This window comes from Chiloscyllium plagiosum, unplaced genomic scaffold (assembly GCF_037043375.1).
Source record: "Chiloscyllium plagiosum isolate Xiang-an unplaced genomic scaffold, Cpla_swu_hap1 HiC_scaffold_24, whole genome shotgun sequence".
Taxonomy (NCBI): domain Eukaryota; kingdom Metazoa; phylum Chordata; class Chondrichthyes; order Orectolobiformes; family Hemiscylliidae; genus Chiloscyllium; species Chiloscyllium plagiosum.
This window is the reverse complement of record NW_028270162.1, coordinates 15,949,492-15,975,112: the sequence shown is the minus strand read 5'-3', so window position 1 is coordinate 15,975,112 and position 25,621 is coordinate 15,949,492. Positions and strand designations below refer to the sequence as shown.

The window sequence follows — 25,621 nt, the reverse complement described above, 5'->3', positions numbered from 1 at the left end:
AGTATCAACTAATCTTCATGGCAACACCTCCCTCAATCAGAATCCTTTTTATCACTCTATCTCACACAGTATGAGTTGTTGTTCCCTTAGAGATTTGGCATTCTTTGGGTTCTGTCCCGCAAGATGAAGAGCTTTGACTGCTTATCCCCATTCTGCTGCACTCGCGTATCGACTGGACACATGGATATCCAGCTGGTGGCATCTGTCCAAAGCTGAAAGCTTGTTTCCATATGTCTGATCCAGGGGACAGTGTTAGTGTTACTGTCAGCTACAGTTCAAGGCATTCTAAGCGAACACTCTGTCCTCTTCCAATTTTTATATTCATCGAATCACAGGGAGTGTTTGAAACGAATATTGGAGATGCACTTAATGGGAAATGGCACTAGTGCATGAGGGAGTGGAGATAAGAGGACTACGCTGGCAAATGTAGATGAGGAAACGTGAGAGAGAGGCTCAGGTTGAACATGTTTTTGTTCATTCTGTTCATTCAGTGTCATCCCGTGAAATCAACACAGGCAAAGTAAATGGGCAAAATGTGGGCAGTGGACTATAATGTGGGAAAATGTGAAGTTCTCCATTTTGAAAGGGAGAACAATGGAACAGAATATCATTTAGAAGAGAGACAACTGCAGAAAGCTGAATCGCAAAGGGATTTGAGGGTACCTGTGCATGAGCCACAGAAAGCGAGGTGCAGCAGGATATCAGAAAGGCTATAATGGAATATTGGCCCTTATTTCAAGGGGGTTGGAATACAAGAGTGGGGAAGTCTGACTGTACAAGGTGCTAGTGAAACCACATCTGGAGTACCTTGAGCACCTTGGTCCCCTTATTTAAGGAAAGATATAACTTCATTGCAGGCCATTCAAAGAGTGTTCACGAGGGCAATCCTTGGTATGGAGGGTTTGTCTCATGAACAAAGCTAAATAGATTGAGACTCTACTCACTGAAGTTTAGAAAAATGAGAGGTGATCTCATTGAAACATACAGAATTCTTAAGGAGTCTTGACAGGGTTAATGTTAAGAGGATGTTTTCTCTTATGGGAGAGTCTGGTACCAGAGGGCATAGCCTCAGATTAAAAGGGGCACCAATTTAACAATGACATGAGGTTCCATTTTCTGTCCCGTGACCTGGTTATTTTTCCTCCTTCCCCTCAATAGGGTGAGTGTGCCAAGGTAAGCTCCATCAATGACAAAAGTGGCTGGAAGACTGTTCGAAAAGCATTGTCTGTGATTGACTTCACCGACAACGACATTGACGTGAGTAACCTTTAGCATCGACTCTCGGGAGTGAGGGGAGCAAGTCCGGATTACAGTACCAATAGCAAGGCTGGGATTTATCACTGTGATTGCCTTTAGGAAACTGAGGGCGGGAGCCACTGTACAGTCTGTGCGATGATGGTACTCCCACAGTAACCATAGGGACAGGCTCCAGGACATTGATTCAGTTACAATGAAGGTGTAGTGATGGCACATGGGAGTGTTGTATAACATGGAGTAGAAACAAGAAGTCACATGACTGGCATGACCCTGATGCTGGGAAATTCTTCCACCTTCTCAGACCCTGTCTCTGACTGCAGATGTGTTGTGGGTGACCAGAATTTCTCACAAGCTGTCCCTTCCAGCACAGAACAGCTGAATTCTTGATGAATACAAGCTGGTGCTGCTGGGTTTCTTCCATTAAGTGTGGACCCCCACTATCCATCAATCAGAATCACTCCCCCAACTCCCCCCCCCCCACCCAACCGCACCCCCGCTCCCCCCCCCCCCCCCCACCCCCCAACCCCCCAACTCCCCACACTCCATAGCCTGCAACTTCAGTTTCAGTGCCTTAAGGAGTTCTGGTCTTCTTCACTTCGTACTCAGATATGTAGAATCCCCTTCATGAATTAAAAAGAAAGCCTTCAGATGAAATCTTAAACTAAGGCTCCCTCTGCTCACTCCTGTAATTCAAAAGGATTCTAAAACTTCTACAATGATTTTCAAAGAGTTGGAAGGTCTCCCTCAAGCAACTCCATCATAAACTAGTGAACTCACAGGGGAAAGTTCCCCTGTTGCATTCACTCAATGTCCAGACATTGGCTGAACTTCAAAGTAAGTCTGAGCATGTGATGCCTTGGAGAAGCTTGGGAATGAGTCTAACACTTGGCGCATAATATCAGCAATAAATACCAATGACTCATATTTGCTGCAGGTGATCAAACCTTTGAATGGAACTCTCATATATTAAAATTGATCTTCTCTGTAGCTGTAACACTATATTGTGCATTCTGTACTATTACCCTGATGTATTTGTGTAAGGTATGTTTTGCCTGGATAGCATGCAAGACACCATGTCTCAGTATATGTGACAATGATAAATCAAATCAAAAAGATATCTGCTGACTTATTGAATGATCAGATTCCATGACTTGATGGTGTCAAGTGAATGCCAATTTTGAGAATCAGACTCCTGATTTATCTGTACAAATATTAATAACTTACATTTTATATACCAGGATCTGTTGGGGGTTATAGCCAGTGTTCTGCACCTGGGAAACATCCAGTTCAATCCAGATAGCCAGGGACATGCCAACATCACTGTCGACAAGGAAATCAGGTGGATCTCCAAGGTAACGATGACATTGCAACAGAGAAAAACTATTTCCTTTGATAGAGGAATCTTAAACCTTTCCTTCAAGTTGGAACTAGGTCATTCAATGATGATGCCAAGAATTTCTTGTACAAGGGGGAGTGGACATCTAGAAATTTGTCTCCTGGAAACTGTTAAGACTAGCTCAATCAAAAATATCAAACGGAGTTTTTTGTTAGGTCTCACAGTGCCAGGAATCCAGGTTCAATTCCAGCCTCGGGTGACTGTGTGGAGTTTGCACATTCTCCCTGTGTCTGTGTGGGCTTCCTCCAGTTTCCTCCCACAGTCCAAAGATGTGCAGGTTAGGGTGGATTGGCCTTGCTAAATTGCCCGTAGTGTCCAGGGATGTTCTGGTCAGAGGATTGGAGTGGACTTTTTGGGTCAAATGGCCTGCTTCAACACTGTAGGGATTCTAATGATTCTATGATATTGAGGATTTTGGAATTATGGTGTAGGGGAAGTTAAGATATAAATTAGCTACAATCCAACTGAATGGTGGAACAGTCGGAATTCACGTTCCTAGGTAAGGGGCTGATCAGATGTTCAGATGAACAGTGTACAATCACCATTTAATTACAAAACAGTGCATGTACTTGTTCATTCTGTCTGCGATCATGTCTTTTCTGTCTCAGCCTTGCTGTGTATTAATGCAGTGCTACGTATATTGTGACATGTATAAATACAAAGGGCCCTGTTCACTGCAAGATCACGTCCGTGCACTCAGCATGTTACATCTCAACACAGTAGATGCCAGCCAGTAAATTAGATTACATTACAGCGTGGAAACAGGCCCTTCAGCCCAACAAGTCCACACCGACCCGCCACCCACCCATACCCCTACATTTACCCCTTACCTAACACTACAGGCAATTTAGCATGGCCAATTCACCTGACCTGCATATCTTTGGACTGTGGGAGGAAACCGGAGCACCCGGAGGAAACCCACACATACACGGGGAGAATGTGCAAACTCCACACAGTCGGTCGCCTGAGTCGGGAATTGAACCCGGGTCTCTGGCGCTGTGAGGCAGCAGTGCTAACCACTGTGCCGCCCACCAGAAATTAAAACAATAAACTACAGATCCTGGAAATCCAAACCAAAACTGAAATTGCAGAGAAACTCAGTGGGTCTGGCAGCATCTGTGGGAGGAAAGCAGAGTTAACACTTTAGGTCCAGTAATCCTTGTTCGAAACTGGTAGTAGCTAGGAAAATGGGGTATATATGCTGACGGCAGGGCTTTGGCCCGGGGGGGGGGGGGCGGTGGAGAGGGGTACTATAAAAGAGTAAGTGATAGATGGAGATGGAGCCCAGAGAAAGACAATAGGCAGACCAAGGGATGTATAATGGCAAGCCAGGGAAAAAGAAAAGCTGCTGGGCCCTATTACAAATTGTCCTGATGAAAAGTTTTAACAATGCCACCCTTTTGTTTCAGCAACACTGAAGAAAATTCGTAGAATACTTGCACCTTTTCACCTCTCTTCATCGTGTCTTTGCTTTCACAGCTACTGGGTGTACATGTCCTGGTCCTGCAGGAAGGTCTAACTCACAAGAAGATCGAAGCCAAAGCAGATGAGGTACATAAGGAATGGTTTCAGAAACACTTGCTGGGATATTGCGAGCAAAGCAGAGGCGGGGAATGTTGTGCAGTTCAACTCTGGTTGGCAGGGTGTATACACACGAGCCTGCCACTACTTTAGGAACTTCTAGACTGAGTAACCCATGCTGTTTGGCTGAGGGCTTCCCAATCTGAGCTCCATGAAGCTATGTGTTATTGTACAACCACAGATTCTCTATTGTCAGTCTGGTTTATTTGACAGCAATAGACATCAATAGTTTATTTTAAATTGATTAGATTAGATTAGATTAGATTAGATTACTTACAGTGTGGAAACAGGCCCTTCGGCCCAACAAGTCCACACCGACCCGCCGAAGCGCAACCCACCCATACCCCTACATTTACCCCTTTAACACTACGGGCAATTTAGCATGGCCAATTCACCTGACCTGCACATCTTTGGACTGTGGGAGGAAACCGGAGCACCCGGAGGAAACCCACGCAGACACGGGGAGAATGTGCAAACTCCACACAGGCAGTCGCCTGAGTCGGGAATTGAACCCGGGTCTCTGGCGCTGTGAGGCAGCAGTGCTAACCATTGTGCCACCGTGCCGCCCACATGTTTGTGATGAAAATATATGTTGTTCCTTATCTAAAAATACAATTGATATAGGCATATACACAATGAATTTTAAAAGGACTAAAACCTTTGTGGGAGGCAATTCTTGTTCAGTGTTAAAAACATACACCAACACTGAAAGGTTACTTTTTTTGTTTTTTCCTAATGTAAAACTCTTTTGTATTGTCTGCTTTCTTCACCCACCCAATAGTAGCAGTCATGCCTTCAGCTATCTCAGCCCTAAACCTTCCTGCAACTGTATCTCTCTACACTGCTTAAAACCTACTTTTTGAATATAGAAATAGAACATAGAACAATATAGCACAGAACAGACCTTTTGGCCCTCGATGTTGCGTCGACCTGTGAAATATTCTCAGCTCAACCCCTACACTATCCCAAAATCAACATTATATGTTTGATCACCTTGTCTCTTCTAATATCTTCTTGCTTTGGCTTACAGTCAATTTTATTTTGCCTGATTACAAGCCTTGAAAAATGCCTTTTGGTAAAACTTCAACAATTAAGGGCATTTATAGGTCACACAGCATGGAAGCAGACCCTAAATAACTGGTTAGTTATATCGCATTGTGGAGCAGCTGAGAAATAAAGAATATCCTCTATGCTTGAAGCGTAGGTCATCAGTATTTTGACTGGGATGATTTTGGTGCTGTTGTTGGAATGGAAACCAAACTCCAGCATTCTTTTTAAGATCAAGACAGCAGTTATAAAAGTGAGTGCTGGAGAAGTTCAGTAGGTCTTACAGCATCTATGGAGAGAGAAACAGAATTAAACATTGAATCTGATACTATTTCTTTAGAACATTAATTCTGTTTCTGTCCCCACAAATGTTGCCAGACATGCTGAATTGTGTTGGATATTTCTGTGTTTGTTTGAGATGTCACACTATAGAGGACTCTCGATTATCCGGCATTCGATTATCTGTATACTGGATTATCCAGCAAGCTCACGAGGTCCCGATGCTTGGCTACATTATGTTATCCGGAATTCAATTAACCGAACAAAATAGCCCTTGCCCGTGTCCTTTGAATGATTGAGGTTCCTCTGTATTTTGCTGTACAGAAAAAGTGAAAACAGGGTCGCACCTTTGCTGAAATGGATATCAACTTCACTGAATGACAAACAGACAAGTAGGATCTGGAATAATTGTAAAGTCCACCAGTGTTTCACTCCTTAAATTCATTTATTGGTTGGTTTTCACAGGTTTTGAGCCCTCTGAGTGTTGAACAAGCTTTTTGTGCTCGTGATGCATTAGCAAAAGCTATTTACGGACGTACTTTTACATGGCTCGTAAATAAGATCAATGAATCACTAGCTAATCAGGTAAGGAGAGGTATTCCCATAAAAGCAGCTCTAATCTTTATGGCAGTAATGCAGCTTGAATCCGGTGTACTGTAGAGTAATACAGCTCTGATCTCATACAGAGTAGGGCAGCTCTGATCTCATACAGAATAAGGCAGTTCTGATTTGGTAGAGAGAAATGTAGTTTTTTTTACAATTTGCACATAACACAAATGATCATGTTTGCAGCATTTATAACAACTGACATGTTTAAATTCATCAGTACAGATGCGCTGATATATATTTGTTTGAGAAGAGTAGGTCATTTTGCATTTGCTTGAATGTTGATTCCCCTAGAGAGGGAGAGATATAGAGAAAGAGAAAGAAAGCCATGATGTCTCAAGAGGAAAGGAAGCCAGAAAGATGAATGCTCATGTTATGCAATCAATTACTGTGCATAATTTTACATTTTTGAATGGGAGAGTACAGGTTCAAACAGAAGAGCAAGGACAGAGTTAAACTCTGGACTGGAGGTTACCTCAGAGCAAAAACAAGGGTGAATGAGACATGGGCTGAAAATGTGTTGCTGGAAAAGCACAGCAGGTCAGGCAGCATCCAAGGAACAGGAGAATCGACGTTTCGGGCATGAGCCCTTCTTCAGGAAGGTTCATGCCCGAAACGTCGATTCTCCTGCTCCTTGGATGCTGCCTGACCTGCTTTGCTTTTCCAGCAACACATTTTCCGCTCTGATCTCCAGCATCTGCAGTCCTCACTTTCTCCCTGAATGAGACAAGGGACTAATGGCCAAGTCATTGATACAGTATGATCACTAAGCATATCTAGTAAGAGATTTTGTCATTTTATACTTGCACAAATGTTTTGTTAAATGATTTATATGTCAATTGCTTAATACAGACTCTAATCTAAGCAAGATATTCAGGAGAAACATTGCCAGCCTCCTAATGATATAATAGAAAGAACTAACCAACTGTATATCCTGATTTTAACTCCTGGTCAGTTTTGGTGATAGATCAGTGACTGATTTGTGATTCTAGTTCATTTTTTTTGTAGGACCCAAGCAGAAAAACCGTGATTGGTCTATTGGATATCTATGGATTTGAAGTATTTGATGTCAACAGGTAAGAACTTGCTGGGATGAACCATGGCTTTCCTTACAACTGTCAATGTAATGTTACAGCCAGGATAAATAAATATGGAACTCATCCCTGTCTTTCAGCACTTTTTTCTTGTTCTGACTTAAGCATGAACAAGAACAATTGGTTCACCCATTGTACCAACTTTTCATTACCCACCCTGCACCTTATATTTAAATGGTTTGTTAAGTTTAATGGAAATTAACCTAGTCACCATTAGCTGGCAATGCCTGGGATAGTTTCTGCTGCAGTTTGAGGCCACATCTGACAGATTGAATAACCGCTGTTGATGAAAATTCATGTCTGAATATTACCTACCCATAATCTGGTTATATTCAAATAGACAGAAAATTTGGGAACAATGCAGCCTACTCAAACCAGTATGACATGAGAAATTACACACAACTTTTATTAATGAGTGTGTTGTTGTGGTGCCAATTATACAGAATTGACTTTGGTTGAAGGCATTGCCATTGAGCTAAGTCACTCATTCTATACCACATGGAATTCTGATCTCCATCAAAGTCAATGAGTGGGAAAATCAATATGGTGGATAGTCAATCAGACACCAGTCATCTTACATTCCCATCCCAAGTTAAATAATTTACAATAACTCCAGTTTGCACCTGCAGTATTACAAAATGACCACTTTAGTTAGCGGACTAAACTCCTGAACATACATTCTAGTCCAGTACTAGATGGATTGTTAAACTATCATCGGGGTTTGATTAGTCAGCTATCCTGCTTGAATTCGGACTCTCAATTTCCAACAGTTTACAAGACGTCTGCAGTCTTGTTGAAAGGACTATAATCACTTAATGATCTGGAAGATTGGCCTTTGATCTCCAGCCCCCTGAGTTTAAGGCTTTCCAGGTGTCAGTGTTTACAATGTGCATCTTCTGATATGGAATTAGAACCCTGACCTTTAAACTGTAGAAGCTAAAATTGAGTCTAAGCTAGTCAGATGGAAAGGGCACTTCCAGTGAAGAATGGCTCAAAACTTCCTCTTTTAAAGCATCTAGCATGTGCACAAGCTGTGGCTCAATTGGTAGCATACTTAACTCTAGGTTCAAGTCCTGCTCCAGGAGATGAGCACAGAAATATAATGCTTTTCAGTGCAGTACTGAGAGAGGATTGCAGTGTCAGAGACATAGCCTTTCAGATGAGATGTCAAACTGAGGACATAGGATAGCTTGGACAAATATGATAATCTCCATGGTGTTGTTATAAAGGGAGAGTTATCCCTAAAATCCTGACCAATACTTATCCCTCAATAAACAGCAAAATGATTATCTGATCATTATCACAATGTTGAGCGTTTATTAAGTGCAAATTGTCCCCAACAGTTACTACTATTTCAAAAGGTATTTCATTGCTGCAAGATGTTTAGAAACATCCAGAAAAGAGCTGTATAAATGCAAGTTTTTCAGTATTTTTATAGAAGCTCTGTCAGATTCCAATATGTTGCTATTTTAAGTGGGTGCCTTGCACTCTTGTCCCATTGACAGAATTGTCCGGATTTACTGCTGAATATCCGATTATCTGAATACAAGTGATACTTGCACAGTAACAACACAACAGTATGTATTTGATCAATAATAAAAACTGACACCTGTGGACACACAGCTTCTCATGACAAATCCGTGGAGGCATTAACAGTAATTATTACATGCTTACCTTAAATATCTGGTCTTTATTGCTTGCATCTCAATGAAAGCTCAGGAATATTTGATTTGTTTGATTCGTGGCCTGTGCTGAGTTGCAGGTGTGAAGGGAGATGCTACAACTTGTGTCAGCCGCCCCTGTGCCAGAGAAAAGGGACAATTATTAGATTAGATTAGATTACTTACAGTGTGGAAACAGGCCCTTCGGCCCAACAAGTCCACACCGCCCCGCCGAAGCGCAACCCACCCATACCCCTACCCCTACATTTACCCCTAACCAAACACTACGGACAATTTTAGTATGGCCAATTCACCTGACCTGCACATCTTTTGGATTGTGGGAGGAAACCGGAGCACCCGGAGGAAACCCACGCAGACACGGGGAGAACGTGCAAACTCCACACAGTCAGTCGCCTGAGGTGGGAATTGAACCCGGATCTCTGGCGCTAAGAGGCAGCAGTGCTAACCACTGTGCCACCGTGCCGCCCACTAATTATCAGTCGTCGCTGAACACTGTTGTACATGGGTCTGAAATTGTCTGAAAGGGTAATTCTTGATTATGTGCCATAAGCAACGCCCACTGTCATAAGATTATGTCATGGGAAAGAATGAAGATGGAGTTTGTCAGAGATAGACTGGGAGCCAGTGTGTACCTAACAGTGTGAATGGTAATGGGGTCATAGGCACATAATCCGCAAATAGTCACAACAATGCAATAAACATCACATTGTTCAGTCAGCAAGACTCTTCTAATTAGACCAGAAATGTGGCTATCTTAATCTGCAGCATGGTGGCCCAGTGGGTGGCACTGCTATCTCACAGTGGCAGGGTCCCTGGTTCAAATCCCATCATCAGGTGACTATCTGTGTGGAGCTTGCATATTCTCCAGTTTCCTCCCACAAAAATGTGCAGGGTAGTTGGATTGGCCATTGGAAATACAGGATCCCAGGGATAGGGTGTGGATGGGATGCTCTTCGGAGAGCTAATTTGGATTCGATGGGACGAACAGCCTGCACCCTTAACAATTTTACCTTCTTCCTCCATCCCAAAGGGATAGCCATGGGCACCCATATGGGCCTCAGCTATGCCTGTCTCTTTGTTGGCTACATAGAACAGTCCATCTTCCATAGTTACACCGGCACCACTCCCCACCTCTTCCTCCGCTACATTGATGACTGCATCGGCGCCACCTCGTGCTCACACGAGGAAGTTGAGCAGTTCATCAACTTCACCAACACATTCCACCCTGACCTTAAATTCACCATCTCTGACATCTCCCTCCCCTTCCTGGACCTCTCCGTCTCCATTAATGACGACCGACTTGACACTGACATTTTTTACAAACCCACTGACTTCCACTGCTACCTGGATTACACCTCTTCACACCCTATCTCCTGCAAAAATGCCATCCCGTATTCCCAATTCCTCTGCCTCTGCCGTATCTGCTCTCAGGAGGACCAGTTCCACCACAGAATACACCAGATGGCCTCCTTCTTTAAAGACCGCAATTTCCATTCCCATGTGGTTAAAGATGCCCTCCAATGCGTCTCGTCCACATCCCGCACCTCCGCCCTCAAACCCCACCCCTCCAACCGTAACAAGGACAGAACCCCCCTGGTGGTCACCTTCCACCTACAAACCTTCACATAAACTGCATCATCGGCCGACATTTCCGCCACCTCCAAACAGACCCCACCACCAGGGATATATTTCCCTCCCTATCCCTTTCCACTTTCCGCAAAGACCGTTTCCTCCGTGACTACATGGTCAGGTCCATAACGCCCAACAACCCGTCCTGGCACCTTCCCCTGCCACCGCAGGAATCGCAAAACCTGTGCCCACACCTCCTCCCTCACCTCTGTCAAAGGTCTCAAAGGAGCCTTCCACATCCATCAAAGTTTCACCTGCACATCCACCAATATCATTTATTGTATCCGTTGCTCCTGATGCGGTCTCCTCTGCATTGGGGAGACTGGATGCCTTCTCGCAGAGCGTTTTAGGGAACATCTCCGGGACACCCGCACCAATCAACCTGACCGTCCCGTGGCCCAACATTTCAACTCCCTCTCCCACTCTGCCGAGGACATGCAGGTCCTGGGCCTCCTCCATCTCCGCTCCCTCACCACCCAACGCCTGGAGGAAGAACGCCTCATCTTCTGCCTCGGGATCCCATCAACCCCAGGGCATCAATGTGGACTTCACCAGTTTTCTCATTTCCCCTCCCCCCCACCTTATCCTAGTTCCAAACTTCCAGCTCAGCACCATCCTCATGACCTGTCCTATCTGCCAATCTTCCTTCCCATCTATCCGCTCCACCCTCCTCTCTGACATATCACCTCCATCCCCACCCCCATTCACCTATTGTACTCTTTGCTACCTTGCCCCCAGCCCCACCCTCCCATTTATCTCTCCACCCTGGAGGCTCCCTGCCTCCATTCCTGATGAAGGGCTTTTGCCCAAAACATCGATTTTCCTGCTCCTCGGATGCTGCCTGACCTGCTGTGCTTTCTCAGCACCACTCTAACCTAGACTCTGGTTTCCAGCATTACTGCATTACTCACTTTTACCTAATTCCACACAATACAGATCCTATCATTAATCCATTTGGGATCACTTGAAGAAAACCACACACAACAAACACTAGTTAGTCTGCAGAGTGTACAGATGTCTCTGGACTTCAGCTCAGGTTAAGAATGGGGCTCATTGTGCTGGGTCCCAAAGTCAAATGGGCCACCATCACTCACCAGTCTCACAGGCAATGATCAGCCACTAGAGGGCAGTGCCTTGAGTATGTTAAGAAATGAGGAGGTAATGCAAGGACACAGGTCAGAATTGCATACACATGCACCCTCTTTTCTAGCTGTTACAATCCATTGTCTGCCCTTGTAAACTATTGTAGGGAAGTACAATATTTTAAATCTGCTACCCATTATCCTAAAACTGCGACCACTCGTTCTAGATTGCCTCAGGTGAGGAAATATCCCCTCCACGTCTACTTTGTCAATCACCTTTTGTGTCTGATATACCTAAGTTAGATCTCCTCTCATTCTGCTAAACATTAGACAGTGTAGGACTAAACTGATCAATCTCTCTTCATAAGACAAACCCTTCCACCTTTGGAATCAATAAGAGATAGATTCTCCCTTTTGAGAATTTATGTGGGGAACCAAACCCACTGGGATGGGTGGGTGAATGGGGAAACCAGAGGGCAATCCATGCTGTACCATTGCATGAGATTGTCCTGACAACTGGGCTCATGAAACAGCTATTAGGAATCAAACAGACCAGGAAAGAGTATCACAAATTGAAACAGGGATGGGGAGGACATCAATGAAACACTGACTCCTCTCCTGGATGTTTTTAATCAAGTGAATGACCTCCTTCTCTCTAGCTTTGAACAGTTCTGCATAAATTACTGTAATGAGAAGCTCCAGCAGCTGCTGATTGAGTTGACACTGAAGTCGGAACAGGAGGAGTATGAAGCTGAAGGAATCCAGGTACAGTCTATTCTGCAAATGTCACTTTAACCTCATACAACACCATGAGTTCAAATCCTTCATTGCTCACTGTCAAGAGTGTCCTTTTAGATCAAGTTGGCTTCAGAGCTCAAGATGAATTTCGATTATTGTTTACTCCTGAATGTTAAAGTATGGTAACCACTCCCTTAATTATTCATGGAAGTATGTCATGTAATGTTTTACAATAATAGCAACAATTTTATTGGAATTAATGCTTGGGGAAAACTTGCAAATAACAGATCTAATAAACGCAAAAAAAAGGGCAAACCAAAACCAATTTTTATTTATACAGCGCCTTGAACATGAAGGAACACTCTGAGATGTTAATTGAATAAGACTCGACACATTAAAATAAGGCAACATTAGGACAGGGATTGCTCAATATTTTAAATCCATTCTCAGGATATTACTGACTGAGCTAATATGTAATGCCCATCCTTAAATGCCCTTGAGAGTATGATAAACAGTTACCTTCTTGAACCATTGTGGTCCTTGAGATTAGGCACACCACTGTGTGGTTAGGGAGGGAGTTGGTGAATTTCAACCCAGTGACAGTGAAGTAATGGTGATGTAGTTCCAAGTCAGGATGGTGAGTTGCTTTGAGGGGAATACGTAAGTGATAGTGTTCCCATGTATATCTTGCTATTCTCATTCTAGATGGTAGAGGTCGCAGGTTTAGAAGGTGCTGTCAAGAGAGCCTCGGGGAATTGTCCCCAATGCTTTCTACCATTGCCACAGTGCATTGGCAGTGAAGGGAGTGGACGTCGAAGGTGGTGGATGTGATGCCAATCAATGTGGATGTGCTGACTGTTTCATTCTGGATGGTGTCAAGCTTCTTGGAACTGCATCCATCCAGAGCAGGGAGTGGGGAATATTTCATCACACTTGTGCTTTGTAGCTGGTGACAGACTATAAGTTACTTCCCACAGAATTCCTAACTTCTGACCCACTTTTGCAGTCACTGCATCTGTATGCTTAGTGCAGTTCAAGCTTTGGCCGATGATAACACTCAAGACGTTGATAGAGGACCTTAAAGGAGGACAGAGATGTCAAGACCCTCTACATGATTCATTCGATTATATATTAAGCTGTGTGGGAACGGAAAATCCCAAACATTATTTGTGACAAAATGATGTTATGCAGGGCAGCAATGTAGGTCTTGTTGTCCTGTTTCCTTTCTGAACATTGTGAGCTGGGTGGAGAGGGCTCTTGTGGAACAGTGGTAGTGTCCTTACCACTGAGCCAGGAGTCCTAGGTTTGTTATTACATATAGGGATTAGGTGGCTATATTGGAAAGGCATTGTTATTAATTTAGTTCTTCTTCCTTATTGTGAGTGGTGTCTGGACAGGTGAGAGGCATCAAAGAGTAGAAGGTTCACTAGGATGGTCTCTGGTGCAATGGAATTGTCTCATTAGCGAAGATTACACAGGTTGGCACTCTACTCACTGGAGTTTAGAAGTGAGAGGTGATCTCATTGAAATATACAGGATTCTTAAGGGGCTTGATGGGGTCAATGCTGAGAGGATGTTTCCCCTCATGGGAGAGTCTAGGACCAGAGGGTATAGTAGAACATAGAACATAGAACATAGAAGAATACAGCGCAGTACAGGCCCTTGGGCCCTCGATGTTGCGCCGATCCAAGCCCACCTAAACTACACTAACCCACTATCCTCCATATACCTATCCAATGCCCTCTTAAATGCCCATAAAGAGGGAGAGTCCACCACTGTTACTGGCAGGGCATTCCATGAACTAACGACTCGCTGAGTGAAGAACCTACCCCTAACATCAGTCCTATATCTACCCCCCCTTAATTTAAAGCTATGCCCCCTTGTAATACCCGACTCCATACGCGGGAAAAGGTTCATACTGTCGACCCTATCTAACCCCCTAATCATCTTGTACACCTCAATCAAGTCACCCCTAAACCTTCTTTTCTCTAGTGAAAACAGACCCAAGTGCCTCAGTCTTTCCTCATACGATTTTCCTTCCATACCAGGCAACATCCTGGTAAACCTCCTCTGCACCCGTTCCAATGCCTCCACATCCTTCCTATAGTATGGCGACCAAAACTGCACACAATATTCCAGATGCGGCCGTACCAGAGTCTTATACAACTGCATCATGACCTCAGGACTCCGGAACTCAATTCCTCTACCAATAAAAGCCAGTACGCCATATGCCTTCCTCACCGCACTATTTACCTGGGTGGCAACTTTCAGAGATCTGTGTACATGGACACCAAGATCCCTCTGCTCATCCACACTACCAAGTATCCGACCATTAGCCCAGTACCCCATCTTTTTGTTATTCTTCCCAAAGTGAATCACCTCGCACTTAGCTACATTGAATTCCATCTGCCACCTTTCTGCCCAGCTCTGCAGCTTCTCTATATCCTGCTGTAACCTGCCACATGCTTCCTCACTGTCAACAACTCCTCCGACTTTCGTATCATCCGCAAACTTGCTCACCCAACCTTCTAACCCCTCTTCCAGGTCATTTATAAAAATGACAAACAGCAATGGTCCCAAAACAGATCCTTGCGGAACACCGCTAGTGACGGCACTCCATGAAGAAACTTTGCCATCAACTACTACCCTCTGTCTTCTTCCATCCAGCCAATTCCTAATCCAAACCTCTAACTCACCCTCAATGCCATATCTCCGTATTTTCTGCAGTAGCCTACCATGGGGAACCTTATCAAACGCCTTACTAAAATCCATATATACCACATCTACCGCTTTCCCCTCATCAACCTCCTTCGTCACCTTTTCAAAGAATTCAATAAGGTTTGTGAGGCACGACTTGCCCTTCACAAAACCATGCTGACTATCCTTGATCACATTATTCCTATCTAGATGTGCATAAATCCTATCCCTTACAATTCTCTCTAAGACTTTGCCCACAACAGAAGTGAGACTCACCGGCCTATAGTTACTAGGGCTATCCCTACTCCCCTTTTTGAACAAGGGAACCACATTTGCTATCCTCCAGTCTTCTGGGACTACTCCTGTAGACAAAGAGGACATAAAAATCAAGGCCAATGGCTCTGCAATCTCCTCCCTTGCTTCCCAGAGAATCCTAGGATAAATGCCATCAGGCCCAGGGGACTTATCTATTTTCACCTTTTCCAGGATTTCCAACACCTCTTCTCTACATACCTCAAAGCCATCCATTCTACTTATTTGTGCCTCAGTATTCTCATCGACAACAATGCCCTGTTCCTGAGTGAATACTGAAGAAAAGTATTCATTCAGTGTCTCCCCAATCTCTTCCGCCTCCACACGCAACTTCCCCCTACTATCCTTGACTGGACCTATTCCTACCCTAGTCATTCTTTTATTCCTAACATACCTATAGAAAGCCTTAGGGTTTTCCCTAATCCTATCTACTAAGGACCTTTCATGTCCCCTCCTTGCTGCTTTTAGCTCTCTCTTCAGGTCCTTCCTGGCTACCCTATAACTCTCAATCGCCCCAATTGAACCTTCACGTCTCATCTTGAGATAGGCCGCCCTCTTCCATTTAACAAGGGATTCCAATTCCTTATTAAACCACGGCTCCCTCGCACGACCCTTTCCTTCCTGCCTGACAGGTACATAATTATCAAGGACACTCAATAGTTGCCCCTTGAACAAGTTCCACATATCATTTACACTCTTGCCTTGGAGTCTACTTTTCCAAGCCACACATCCTAAGTCATGCCTCACCGCATCATAATTTCCCTTACCCCAGCTATAATTCTTGCCCTGTAGTACACACTTATCCCTCTCCATCACGAGTGTAAAAATCACCGAATTATGGTCACTATCCCCAAAGTGCTCACCTACCTCTAATTCTAACACCTGGCCTGGTTCGTTACCCAGAACCAAATCCAGTATGGCCTCACCTCTTGTTGGCCTGTCTACATATTGTGTCAGGAAACTCTCCTGCACACATTGAACAAACACTGACCCATCTAACGAACTTGAGCTATAGCTTTCCCAATCAATATCAGGAAAGTTAAAGTCCCCCATAACAACCACCCTATTACTGTCACTCATCTCCTGAATCACCTTCCCAATCCTTTCTTCAATGATTCTAGGACTATTAGGAGGCCTGTAAAAGACTCCTAACAGGGTGACCTCACCTTTCCTATTCCTAACCTCAGCCCAAACTACCTCAGATGGAAAGTCCTCATCCATCGTCCTTTCCACCGCTGTAATACTATCTTTGACAAGCAATGCCACACCTCCCCCTCTTTTACCCCCACCTCTGACCCTACTAAAACATTTAAATCCCGGAACCTGCAACAGCCAATCCTGTCCCTGTTCTAGCCATGTCTCCGTAATAGCCACAACATCGAAGTCCCAGGTACCAACCAACGCTGCAAGTTCACCTACCTTATTTCGTATACTTCTTGCATTGAAGTATACACACTTCAAGCCACTTCCCTGTTTACAGGCACCCTCCTTGGAAATTGATGCCATGTTCCTCACCTCCCTACACTCCAGGCCCTGCACCCTGAAGCTACAATCTGGGTTCCCATGCCCCTGCCGAGTTAGTTTAAACCCCCCCCAAGAGCACTAGCAAACCTCCCCCCAAGGATACTGGTTCCCCTCAGGTTCAGGTGTAGACCATCCTGTTTATAGAGGTCCCACCGTCCCCAGAAAGAACCCCAGTTATCCAAAAACTGGAACCCCTCCCTCCTGCACCATCCCTGAAGCCACGCATTTAATTGTTCTCTCTCCCTATTCCTCGAATCTCTATCACGTGGCACGGGTAACAAACCAGAGACAACAACTCTGTTTGTTCTAACTCCAAGCTTCCAACCTAGCTCCCTGAAAGCCTGTCTAACATCCTCAGCACTCCTCCTACCTATGTCGTTGGTGCCAATGTGGACCACGACTTCGGGTTGCTCCCCCTCCCCCTCCAGGACCCGGAAAACACGATCAGAGACATCACGTACCCTTGCACCTGGGAGGCAACATACCAAACGTGAGTCTCTCTCGTTCCCACAAAACCGCCTATCTGTGCCACGAACTATCGAGTCCCCAATTACTACTGCTCTGCTCTTCTTCACCCTTCCCTTCTGAGTAACGGGGACAGGCTCCGTGCCAGAGACCTGAGCCCCGTTACTTACCCCTGGTAAGTCATCCCCCCCACAAGTATCCAAAACGGGGATACTTGTTGGTGCCCCTTTATCTCAGAATAAAGGGGCACCAACTTAAGACTGAGATGAGGAGGAGGAATTTCTTCTGTCAGAGTGTTGTGAATGTTCGAAACTCCTTGCTACAGAGAGCTGTGGGGGCAGAGTCCTTCCGCATATTTAAGGTGAATTTAGATTCTTGGTCAGTCAGGGAAGCAAGGATTATGAGGAAAGGGCAGGAAAATGGACATGAGGGATGTTGGTTTAGCCATGATCCAATGAATAGTGGAACAGACCCAAGGAGCTGAATGGCCTACTTTTGTTCATATTTCTTATGGTCTTGTGGAATACTTTGGCAGCAAGTTCCGTGTAAACTATGTCACTGCACAGAAAGGGACTGTAGTTTGGCAGCAATGTGGAGCATCAGGGGTTGAAGTTTTCAGTTCATCCTTGACCAGGCTTTCGGGTTTAAATTCAGTCAGGTTGACGGGATGCTGCGATGTCAATTCACAGAGCAAAATACTCCTCAATTCACGATTTACTAGTACTTTGAGCTCAGGGGAGATAACAAGGACGGTCAGTGCGAAAAGTAGGAGTGTCACTTTGCAGCAACATCTTGTGAGATTGGGTTCAGTCAGAGGGAGATTGACCCTCCATCCAGCTCCTGCGATAGCTCACAGCTGAGTACTCAGGGATAACACTGGGAAAATGTTGCCTGACTTTATTTTAAAAGTGTAAAGAAACCACTCACATTGTAGAACAAAATTAACGTCACTGAAGACCTCCTTAAAAATGAAAATCAAAAGAAAATAACTTCCATGTTAGATTTTCTTCTGAACCCACCCGAGGGTTCTCGTATATTCAATGACTGATTTATTTCCCAGTTCCAATTTTTCCTTAAGAGTAGATGGAGGAGAGGGGGATGGGCACATATTCCTCTCTGAGATGTATCTATGTTCAATGCCAGAGATGAACCCAAGTCATGCTCTTCCAATGGTACATAACAACCATTTATTAAACTGCTTCAGAGCCAGCTGTCTGGAAAAAAAACATTCACCAGTCAGCACAATGCCTGAAAGAGAGGTGGAAACAATATTCAGTGGTAACTTTCAAGAGGAAGTTGGTTAAATACTTGAAGAGAAAAACAAAATTGGCAAAACAATGGGGAAAGAGCAGGGAGTGGGACTTGTGAAAACTCTTCCAAAGAACTAGCACAAATGTGATGGGTCAAATGGCCTCCTTTTACCCTCATTCTATGATCTGGCGTCTGTCTGACTTTGTTCACCCTTGCGTCTGCAGTGGGAGCCAATCCAATACTTCAACAACAAGATCATCTGTGACCTAGTGGAACAAAAGTACAAGGGAATTATCTCCATTCTTGTAAGAAAACAAACTTTTCTCTATACCATGTAATTAGAAATAAGTCACCATCTCTTGTTGCTGCATTCCCATAGCCCATGTCTTCCTTTTAATTCATTCATGGGATATAGGTGTCACTAGCTAGACTAGCATTTTCCCTAAGAAGGTAATGGTGAGCTTCCTTCTTGAATACCAGTGACTGGCTTGGCTATTTTCTGTGGGCTTTGAGTCACTTATAGACCAGACCAGGTAAGGATATCACCTTCATCTCCGTAAAGGACATTAATGAGCCAGGGTGAAGGGCTACCATAAAAAGACATCTGAGCCATGATCTAATTTAAAGATAAAATTGTTTCAAAAAGTTGAATGGCCAATTTAAATTCCTATGTTCTTCCACCAAGATCCTACACTGAAGCATTGACAGAATCAATTGGCTTTATTCCAACATTTGTCTATTATCACTTTCCTTCTCTCTGCAGGCACTGACTCAGAGAGTCATAGAAATGTACAGCACGGAAAATCCGTGCCGATCAGATATCCTAACCTAATCTAGTCCCATTTGCGAGCACTTGACCCATATCCCTCTAAACTCTTCATATTCATATACCCATCCAGATGCCTTTAAATTCTTGCAATTGTACTAGCCTCCACTGCTTCCTCGGGCAGCTCATTCCATACACGTATCACCCTCTGCGTGAAAAAGTTGCCCCTTAGGTCCCTTTTATATCTTTCCCCTCTCACCCTAAACCTAAGCCTTCTAGTTCTGGGCTCCCCCACCCCAGGGAAAAGACTTTGTATATTTATTCTATCCATGCCCCTCATGGTTTTATAAACCTCTATGAGGTCACCCCCTCACCCTTTGACAGTCCAGGGAAAACAGCCCCAGTCTATTCAGCCTCTCCCTGTGGCTCAAATCCTCCTGGCAACATCCTTGTAAATCTTTTCTGAACCCTTTCAAGTTTCAGAACATCCTTCCAATAGGAAGGAGACCAGAATTACACACAACATTGTAAAAGTGGCCTAACCAATGTTCTGTACAGCCTCAACATGACCTCCCAACTCCTGTACTCAATGCTTTGACTGATAAAAAAAAACATAAAAACGCCTTCTTCACTATCCTATCTACCAGTGACTCTACTTTCAAGGAGCTATGATCCTGCACTCCAAGGTCTCTTTGTTCAGCAACAAATTTGTTAAATTTGGTATTACAGTCGCAATTTCCCTCAGCTTCATGCGTGGGATTCTCCATGTGTGACCTCAGACAGCAGGCTCCTAGACCACAATCACAGCAATGACCTTATCTCCACACACACACCCCACACATAGTTCACAACAGTGGAGGTGGAGGGTGGGTCCGGGGGCTGGGGAGGGGGGAGAGTGCTGGGGGGCAGATCCGAAGGCTGAATGGCCTTCACCTGTCCCTGTATTCTAGAGGGGAGATAAGAAGTAGTTGTTCTTTGTGAAAGGGTGATGGAAACAACAATTTCCAAAGGGGAAACAAAGTATGTATAGGGCTATGGGAAAAAGGAAAAAGAGTGGACTAATTGAATAACGCCAAGAGCCTGTACAGATATACAGGGTCATGGGTTCTAAAGTTTACATTCCTTCAATACTATTCACTGTTGTTACAATGGAATGTGATTTACAGCAACTTCTCTGCTTCTCCCCCTTTGAGCATTCTTCAACTTGCCTGGGTTACCTCTATCGGAGACATTTTTGGCATTTCTGTGTAACGTGGTGTTAATTGAGTGACACTGTGTTTCCTTTCTGTTAAGGATGAAGAGTGTCTACGACCTGGAGAAGCCACAGACCTTACTTTCCTGGACAGACTAGAGGAGAAAGTGGGAGCTCACCCTCATTTCCTGACGTGGGTATCTGAGGGGCTGTGTCTGAGCCCACAGCTTCCACTGCATCTCTGAGATTACAACTTTTACATCAAGGTTTTTATGGGAAGGGGTGGGGTAAGGGTTATGTTGATAACCAGGAATTGAATACTTTTTTGCCTTTTTTTTATAATTGAGAAGTTTGTTGTCATGGAGGTACAGTCCTGGAGAATAGAATGGTGTGTGTATTGGCGAGCATAAGTTGAGCATGCTCAGATCAGATTGTGCTCAGTGCTGTGCCACAGTCTGGCCTGAGAAAGAGAGAAGAGGCCGATCCCCTGACCAGCCAACTTCCATATTGCAATATAAGGAATAAATTGAGACCCCTCTGAACACTCTGCCCAGATCCAGAGACACTTAGCAGGAAGAGGAAATGCTCAGAATGAACAGGTTAGGATCTGAGATCTGAGTCACCCAATTGCAGCTTGCTCCTGTTTTTAAGCTTACCTCACTAAGCTTTCCTAGCTCAATGGGCAAATCGAACCCCATCCAAACCCCATCCATCTTCTTCTACTTTTAGACTCAAACTAGAAAAGGGACCTGATCTGCTTTTGTCTCCTTCGCATTTCCCACATTCCTTCAATATCTATTGAGGTATGACACAATAGCTCAGAGATTAGCACTGCTGCCTCACAGCGCTAGAAACCCGAGTTTTGATTCCACCCTCAGCTGACTGTCTGTGTGGAATTTGTATGTTCTCCCCGTGTCTGCATGGGTTTCCTCCCACAGTCCAAAGATGTGCAGGTCAGGTGGATTGACCATGCTCTGTTGTCCATAGTGTCCAAGGATGTGCAGTCTAGGTGGGCTAGCCATGTTGTTTACAGGGTTACAGAGATGTGATGGGTCTAGGTGGGATGCTGTTTAGAGGGTAGGTGTTGACTTGATGGGCCAAATGGCCTGCTTCCACACTGTTGGGATTCTATACTTTTATCTCTGAGTGAATTCAATGAAGTGGTGAAGTTTGGAATCCACTTACTTGAATCTAAGCTTTGATCTATTTCTTGGACCTGTGAAGCCATAGACTTTATTTCCATCTGCCCAATCCTAGTCCAGTGGTAATGACCATGGAGCTACATTGCACCAGTTAACCATCAGACAGCGCTGGGCATTGGCAACGTGCCCCCATTGTTGGGTATACAACCTTCCTTCTTTGTATCTGACTTAGACCCTTTCTATTTAGCCATTCTATATGCCCAAGTAGAGTTCCAATTTCAATCAGATCCAAAATTTCTGATTAGGAAAGACAACGCCACGATCCTTAGAGAAAGAAATTGTTTTTATTATTTTCCCAATCATTCTGGTTGCAGAGATCACCTTGGTGATTTAACTTAAAGATACTTGACAGTAAGTGATGGGTTTTTATGATTCTTAGAGACACAGTGGACAATACGAAATCCATCAGCGTGCTACTGAGCTACCCACCTCCCCACATTCAGACCCTGGTACATGCTGGTTTTGCTGACCACAGTGAGGATAGAAGTTGAATAACCAGTTGACCCAGTGTCCATTCAGCCTGGGAACATGCTGCATATGAGTCAACTCCTATCAAATGTGAAGATGTGCAGGTGACAGTCAAATGTAGAATTGTGTTGAATTTTGACACATTAGAGTCAGATAGTCTCCCGCCCCTCCCTGTCGGAATTATACATGGCTAGGTAGTGAAGAGCTGCTGGTGCCTATGGGATTGTGTGAGGAGCATTAGATCAGGAGAAGGAGGGAGAAAGTGAAGAAATGTGCAGAGATGCCAAATTAACTTTATTTTAGGTGACGGAAGGAAATGCAAACATTCACTTCTAAGCCTGAAGGGCATTTAAATTTTCATGGATCTAACCAGATGATTGCCGTCAACGAGGGTATATAAAGACTTTAACCCAATGACGGTCATCTGTTCTCCACTCTGCCTTGCAGACACAAGTTGGCAGATCAGAAGACCAGGAAGACCATGTGTCGTGGTGACTTCAGGCTGCTACATTATGCGGGAGAAGTCACATATAACGTTGTAGGTGAGTCAGGGGCCATAGACTAGGAGCAGGCTCATAACTGGTGGCCACTCCTAACCTACATGTAAAACCTTAAGCCAAATGCTAGAGGTCTGAAGTGAGAATGGAAAGTGCTGGAGAAACCCAGAAGACCTGGCATCAGAGAAACAGAGTTACCATTTCAAGTCCGATGTGACTTCTTTGCAATGGTTCTAATGAAGAACCATTTTGTACTCCATGGTAACTCTGTTTTTCTCTCTCCATAGATGCTGCCAGGCCTGTTGAGTTTCTCCAGCACTTACTGTTTTTAAATCTGTACCCATTCTTGTATATAACACATGCATCACTAACACTTTACCACAGAAATGCCGGCTCAGAGTGAATAATGATACTTGTTACTAATTTAATTGCATCCTTCTATCTGAAGATTGCAAGTGTTGTTAAAAGGTCTGGAAGTTCACATGCTGCCAAGTCCTGTGCTCACCAGACAGGGGGTCTCACTACAGTATTGTTTACTCAAATGGTGGGGTCACTTCCTTGTTTCATTGGGAGAAAAGACATTGCGTAACTTTTCAATATTGGAGAACGTTCCTTTATTAAACAGTTTGCGATGGCAAACTTTGTACCTCTTAATGTTCTGTAAAGGTATAATTCTGTTTTATTTCTCCTTCATCTAGGATTTCTTGATAAGAACAATGATCTCCTGTACAGGAATCTCAAAGAGGTAAGCATCAGCTTAGGAAAGGCAGTTTCAGGGCTGCCCTTCCTTAAAGGGGATGTGTGACTGTGGAGACAGAAATCATTGATGATGAGAAACTCTGACCGTACTCAACAATTCCATATCAAGAGCATTCCTCAATCCCACTGAATTAACTGTTATGACCTTGACTTAACATCCAATGCAAGTGATGGCAGCACTAACCAGCTAGATGATAATCTGTGTGGGTCGCTGTTGAGGTGATGGACACATAGGGATAGTTAGCTGAGCTGCTGCATGTTGAATCCTGTGATCTAATGCGGCAAACCATTCCAAAAGAGGAGAAATGAATCTAAATGTAAAATACCTTGTATCACCAAGCACTTATTTATAAGGAATATTGATCAATGTCACTGAAGGCCCAGTATTCATGGACCAGAGTAAAGAATAAGTTATAAAACAAGATAACTCAGAAAAATTCCCACAAGCTGGAACAAACTTGAAGCTTTAACAACTGAAAATTGAAAGGATATTGAAGGATCGCCATTCATGTTATAGCCAATTTTAGGTGATTTTACGAGTTCTATTTTAATAGATTTTTTCATGATTTAAATCCTCCAGGTCAGACACACCAACATTTCTTACAGATGTGGTTTAAGTGAAGGAATCTGGTTGCAAGGGATAATCAGCCAAAACAGATACACAAACAGAAATTGCTGGAAAAGCTCAGCAGGTCTGGTAGCATCTGTGGAGAGAATTCAGAGTTAACATTTCAGGTCCAGTGATCCTTCCTCAAAATAGATAACTGATTAGATTAGATTACTTACAATGTGGAAACAGGCCCTTCGGCCCAACAAGTCCACACCGACCCGCCACCCACCCATACCCCTACATTTACCCCTTACCTAACACTACGGGCAATTTAGCACGGCCAATTCACCTGACCTGCACATCTTTGGGAGGAAACCGGAGCACCCGGAGGAAACCCACGCAGACACAAGGAGAACGTGCAAACTCCACACAGACAGTCACCTGAGGCAGGAATTGAACCTGGGTCTCTGGCGCTGTGAGGCAGCAGTGCTAACCACTGTGCCACCGTGCCGCCCACTGGCTGTGACTTATGCAGGCAATTGTCTTTCAGACCTTGACTTGTGCATCTGCCCATTCTAAGCAATTTCCTGCTTGGCCTCAGTTTTTGTACTTTTATATTTTGTGTCTATGTGGGTATTCTAGAACGGACGGTGGGGAGTGAGAAGATGGATGACTGTGTCTTTGAACCTCACTTCCCCTTCCCTAACTTCTATTTGACTAATTAGCATGGATTTTGCAGTCACTGGCAAAGTAAAGACACTTTCCCCTGACCTCGAAGACAGCAGCTCCCAAAATGACTGACAGTCTCTGCAGCCTGGACTTATCCCCTTCCTCCTTCCTGATATTAGTTTGAATGTGGTGCCAAAATCAAGGGACCTCTAGCTGCCTAACATCAAACAGAATAAATAACGGATCACATCGAAGTATCTCGATGCACAGCAAAAGAGAAAGTTAAAAAAAAATTTGATTCTCTTCACTGTTTTCGATTTTACAGCTAACGGAATAAATGATTGGAACATACATGTGGGAGTTAGGCCAAAGTTAAACAACAAAAACTAAATTTACAAATATTTTTAAAAACATATGTAATTTCTTATTACAGAGAATGTTGGTATTCAAAAAATGTAAAACTATTCTTTTGAAGTAAGTAAGGTTGTTAAACAGTATTTATGAACTTAGCAAGTTGCTAATATCCCAGTTACAACTCATTCAACAACGTGTAACTTTTTTACAAGTTTTCTGGGTAGAAATAAGACCAAAAGAGTGGACGTTCTTGTCAGCTCAGTGATAACACATTGATCATAGTCGGAGGAAGCACAGCATGAATCCTTTCAAAAAACTTAGAATCACAGGCAGCAACTTCTGGATTTCCCCATTTTAATGTGCACATTCACAAATTTAGTGTTAGTTGCTGTCATACATTTTATATCTCCAGAGCAATGCAGAGATGACACCAGTTTGTTAATGTTTAACAGATTCCATTCGCAGAAGTTTAAAATGTTACAGCTTTTTGCTTCCAGCAACCTTTACACCAAAACCTAACTAAT

At 43.9% G+C, this 25,621-nt stretch overlaps 1 protein-coding gene across 1 annotated transcript in view; it reads left to right on the top strand.

The window, feature by feature from the left end:
• myo1ha (myosin IHa) overlaps positions 1-25,621 on the top strand; it is an 80,011-nt gene that overhangs the window by 20,271 nt on the left and 34,119 nt on the right. Inside the window, exons 7-16 of the mRNA XM_043715494.2 lie at positions 1,159-1,257; positions 2,496-2,609; positions 4,133-4,204; positions 6,026-6,145; positions 7,175-7,242; positions 12,313-12,418; positions 18,865-18,945; positions 20,700-20,791; positions 22,716-22,810; positions 23,464-23,510. Of these exons, the coding sequence (XP_043571429.2) occupies positions 1,159-1,257; positions 2,496-2,609; positions 4,133-4,204; positions 6,026-6,145; positions 7,175-7,242; positions 12,313-12,418; positions 18,865-18,945; positions 20,700-20,791; positions 22,716-22,810; positions 23,464-23,510 (894 nt within the window). The remainder of the gene's footprint in view (positions 1-1,158; positions 1,258-2,495; positions 2,610-4,132; positions 4,205-6,025; positions 6,146-7,174; positions 7,243-12,312; positions 12,419-18,864; positions 18,946-20,699; positions 20,792-22,715; positions 22,811-23,463; positions 23,511-25,621) is intronic.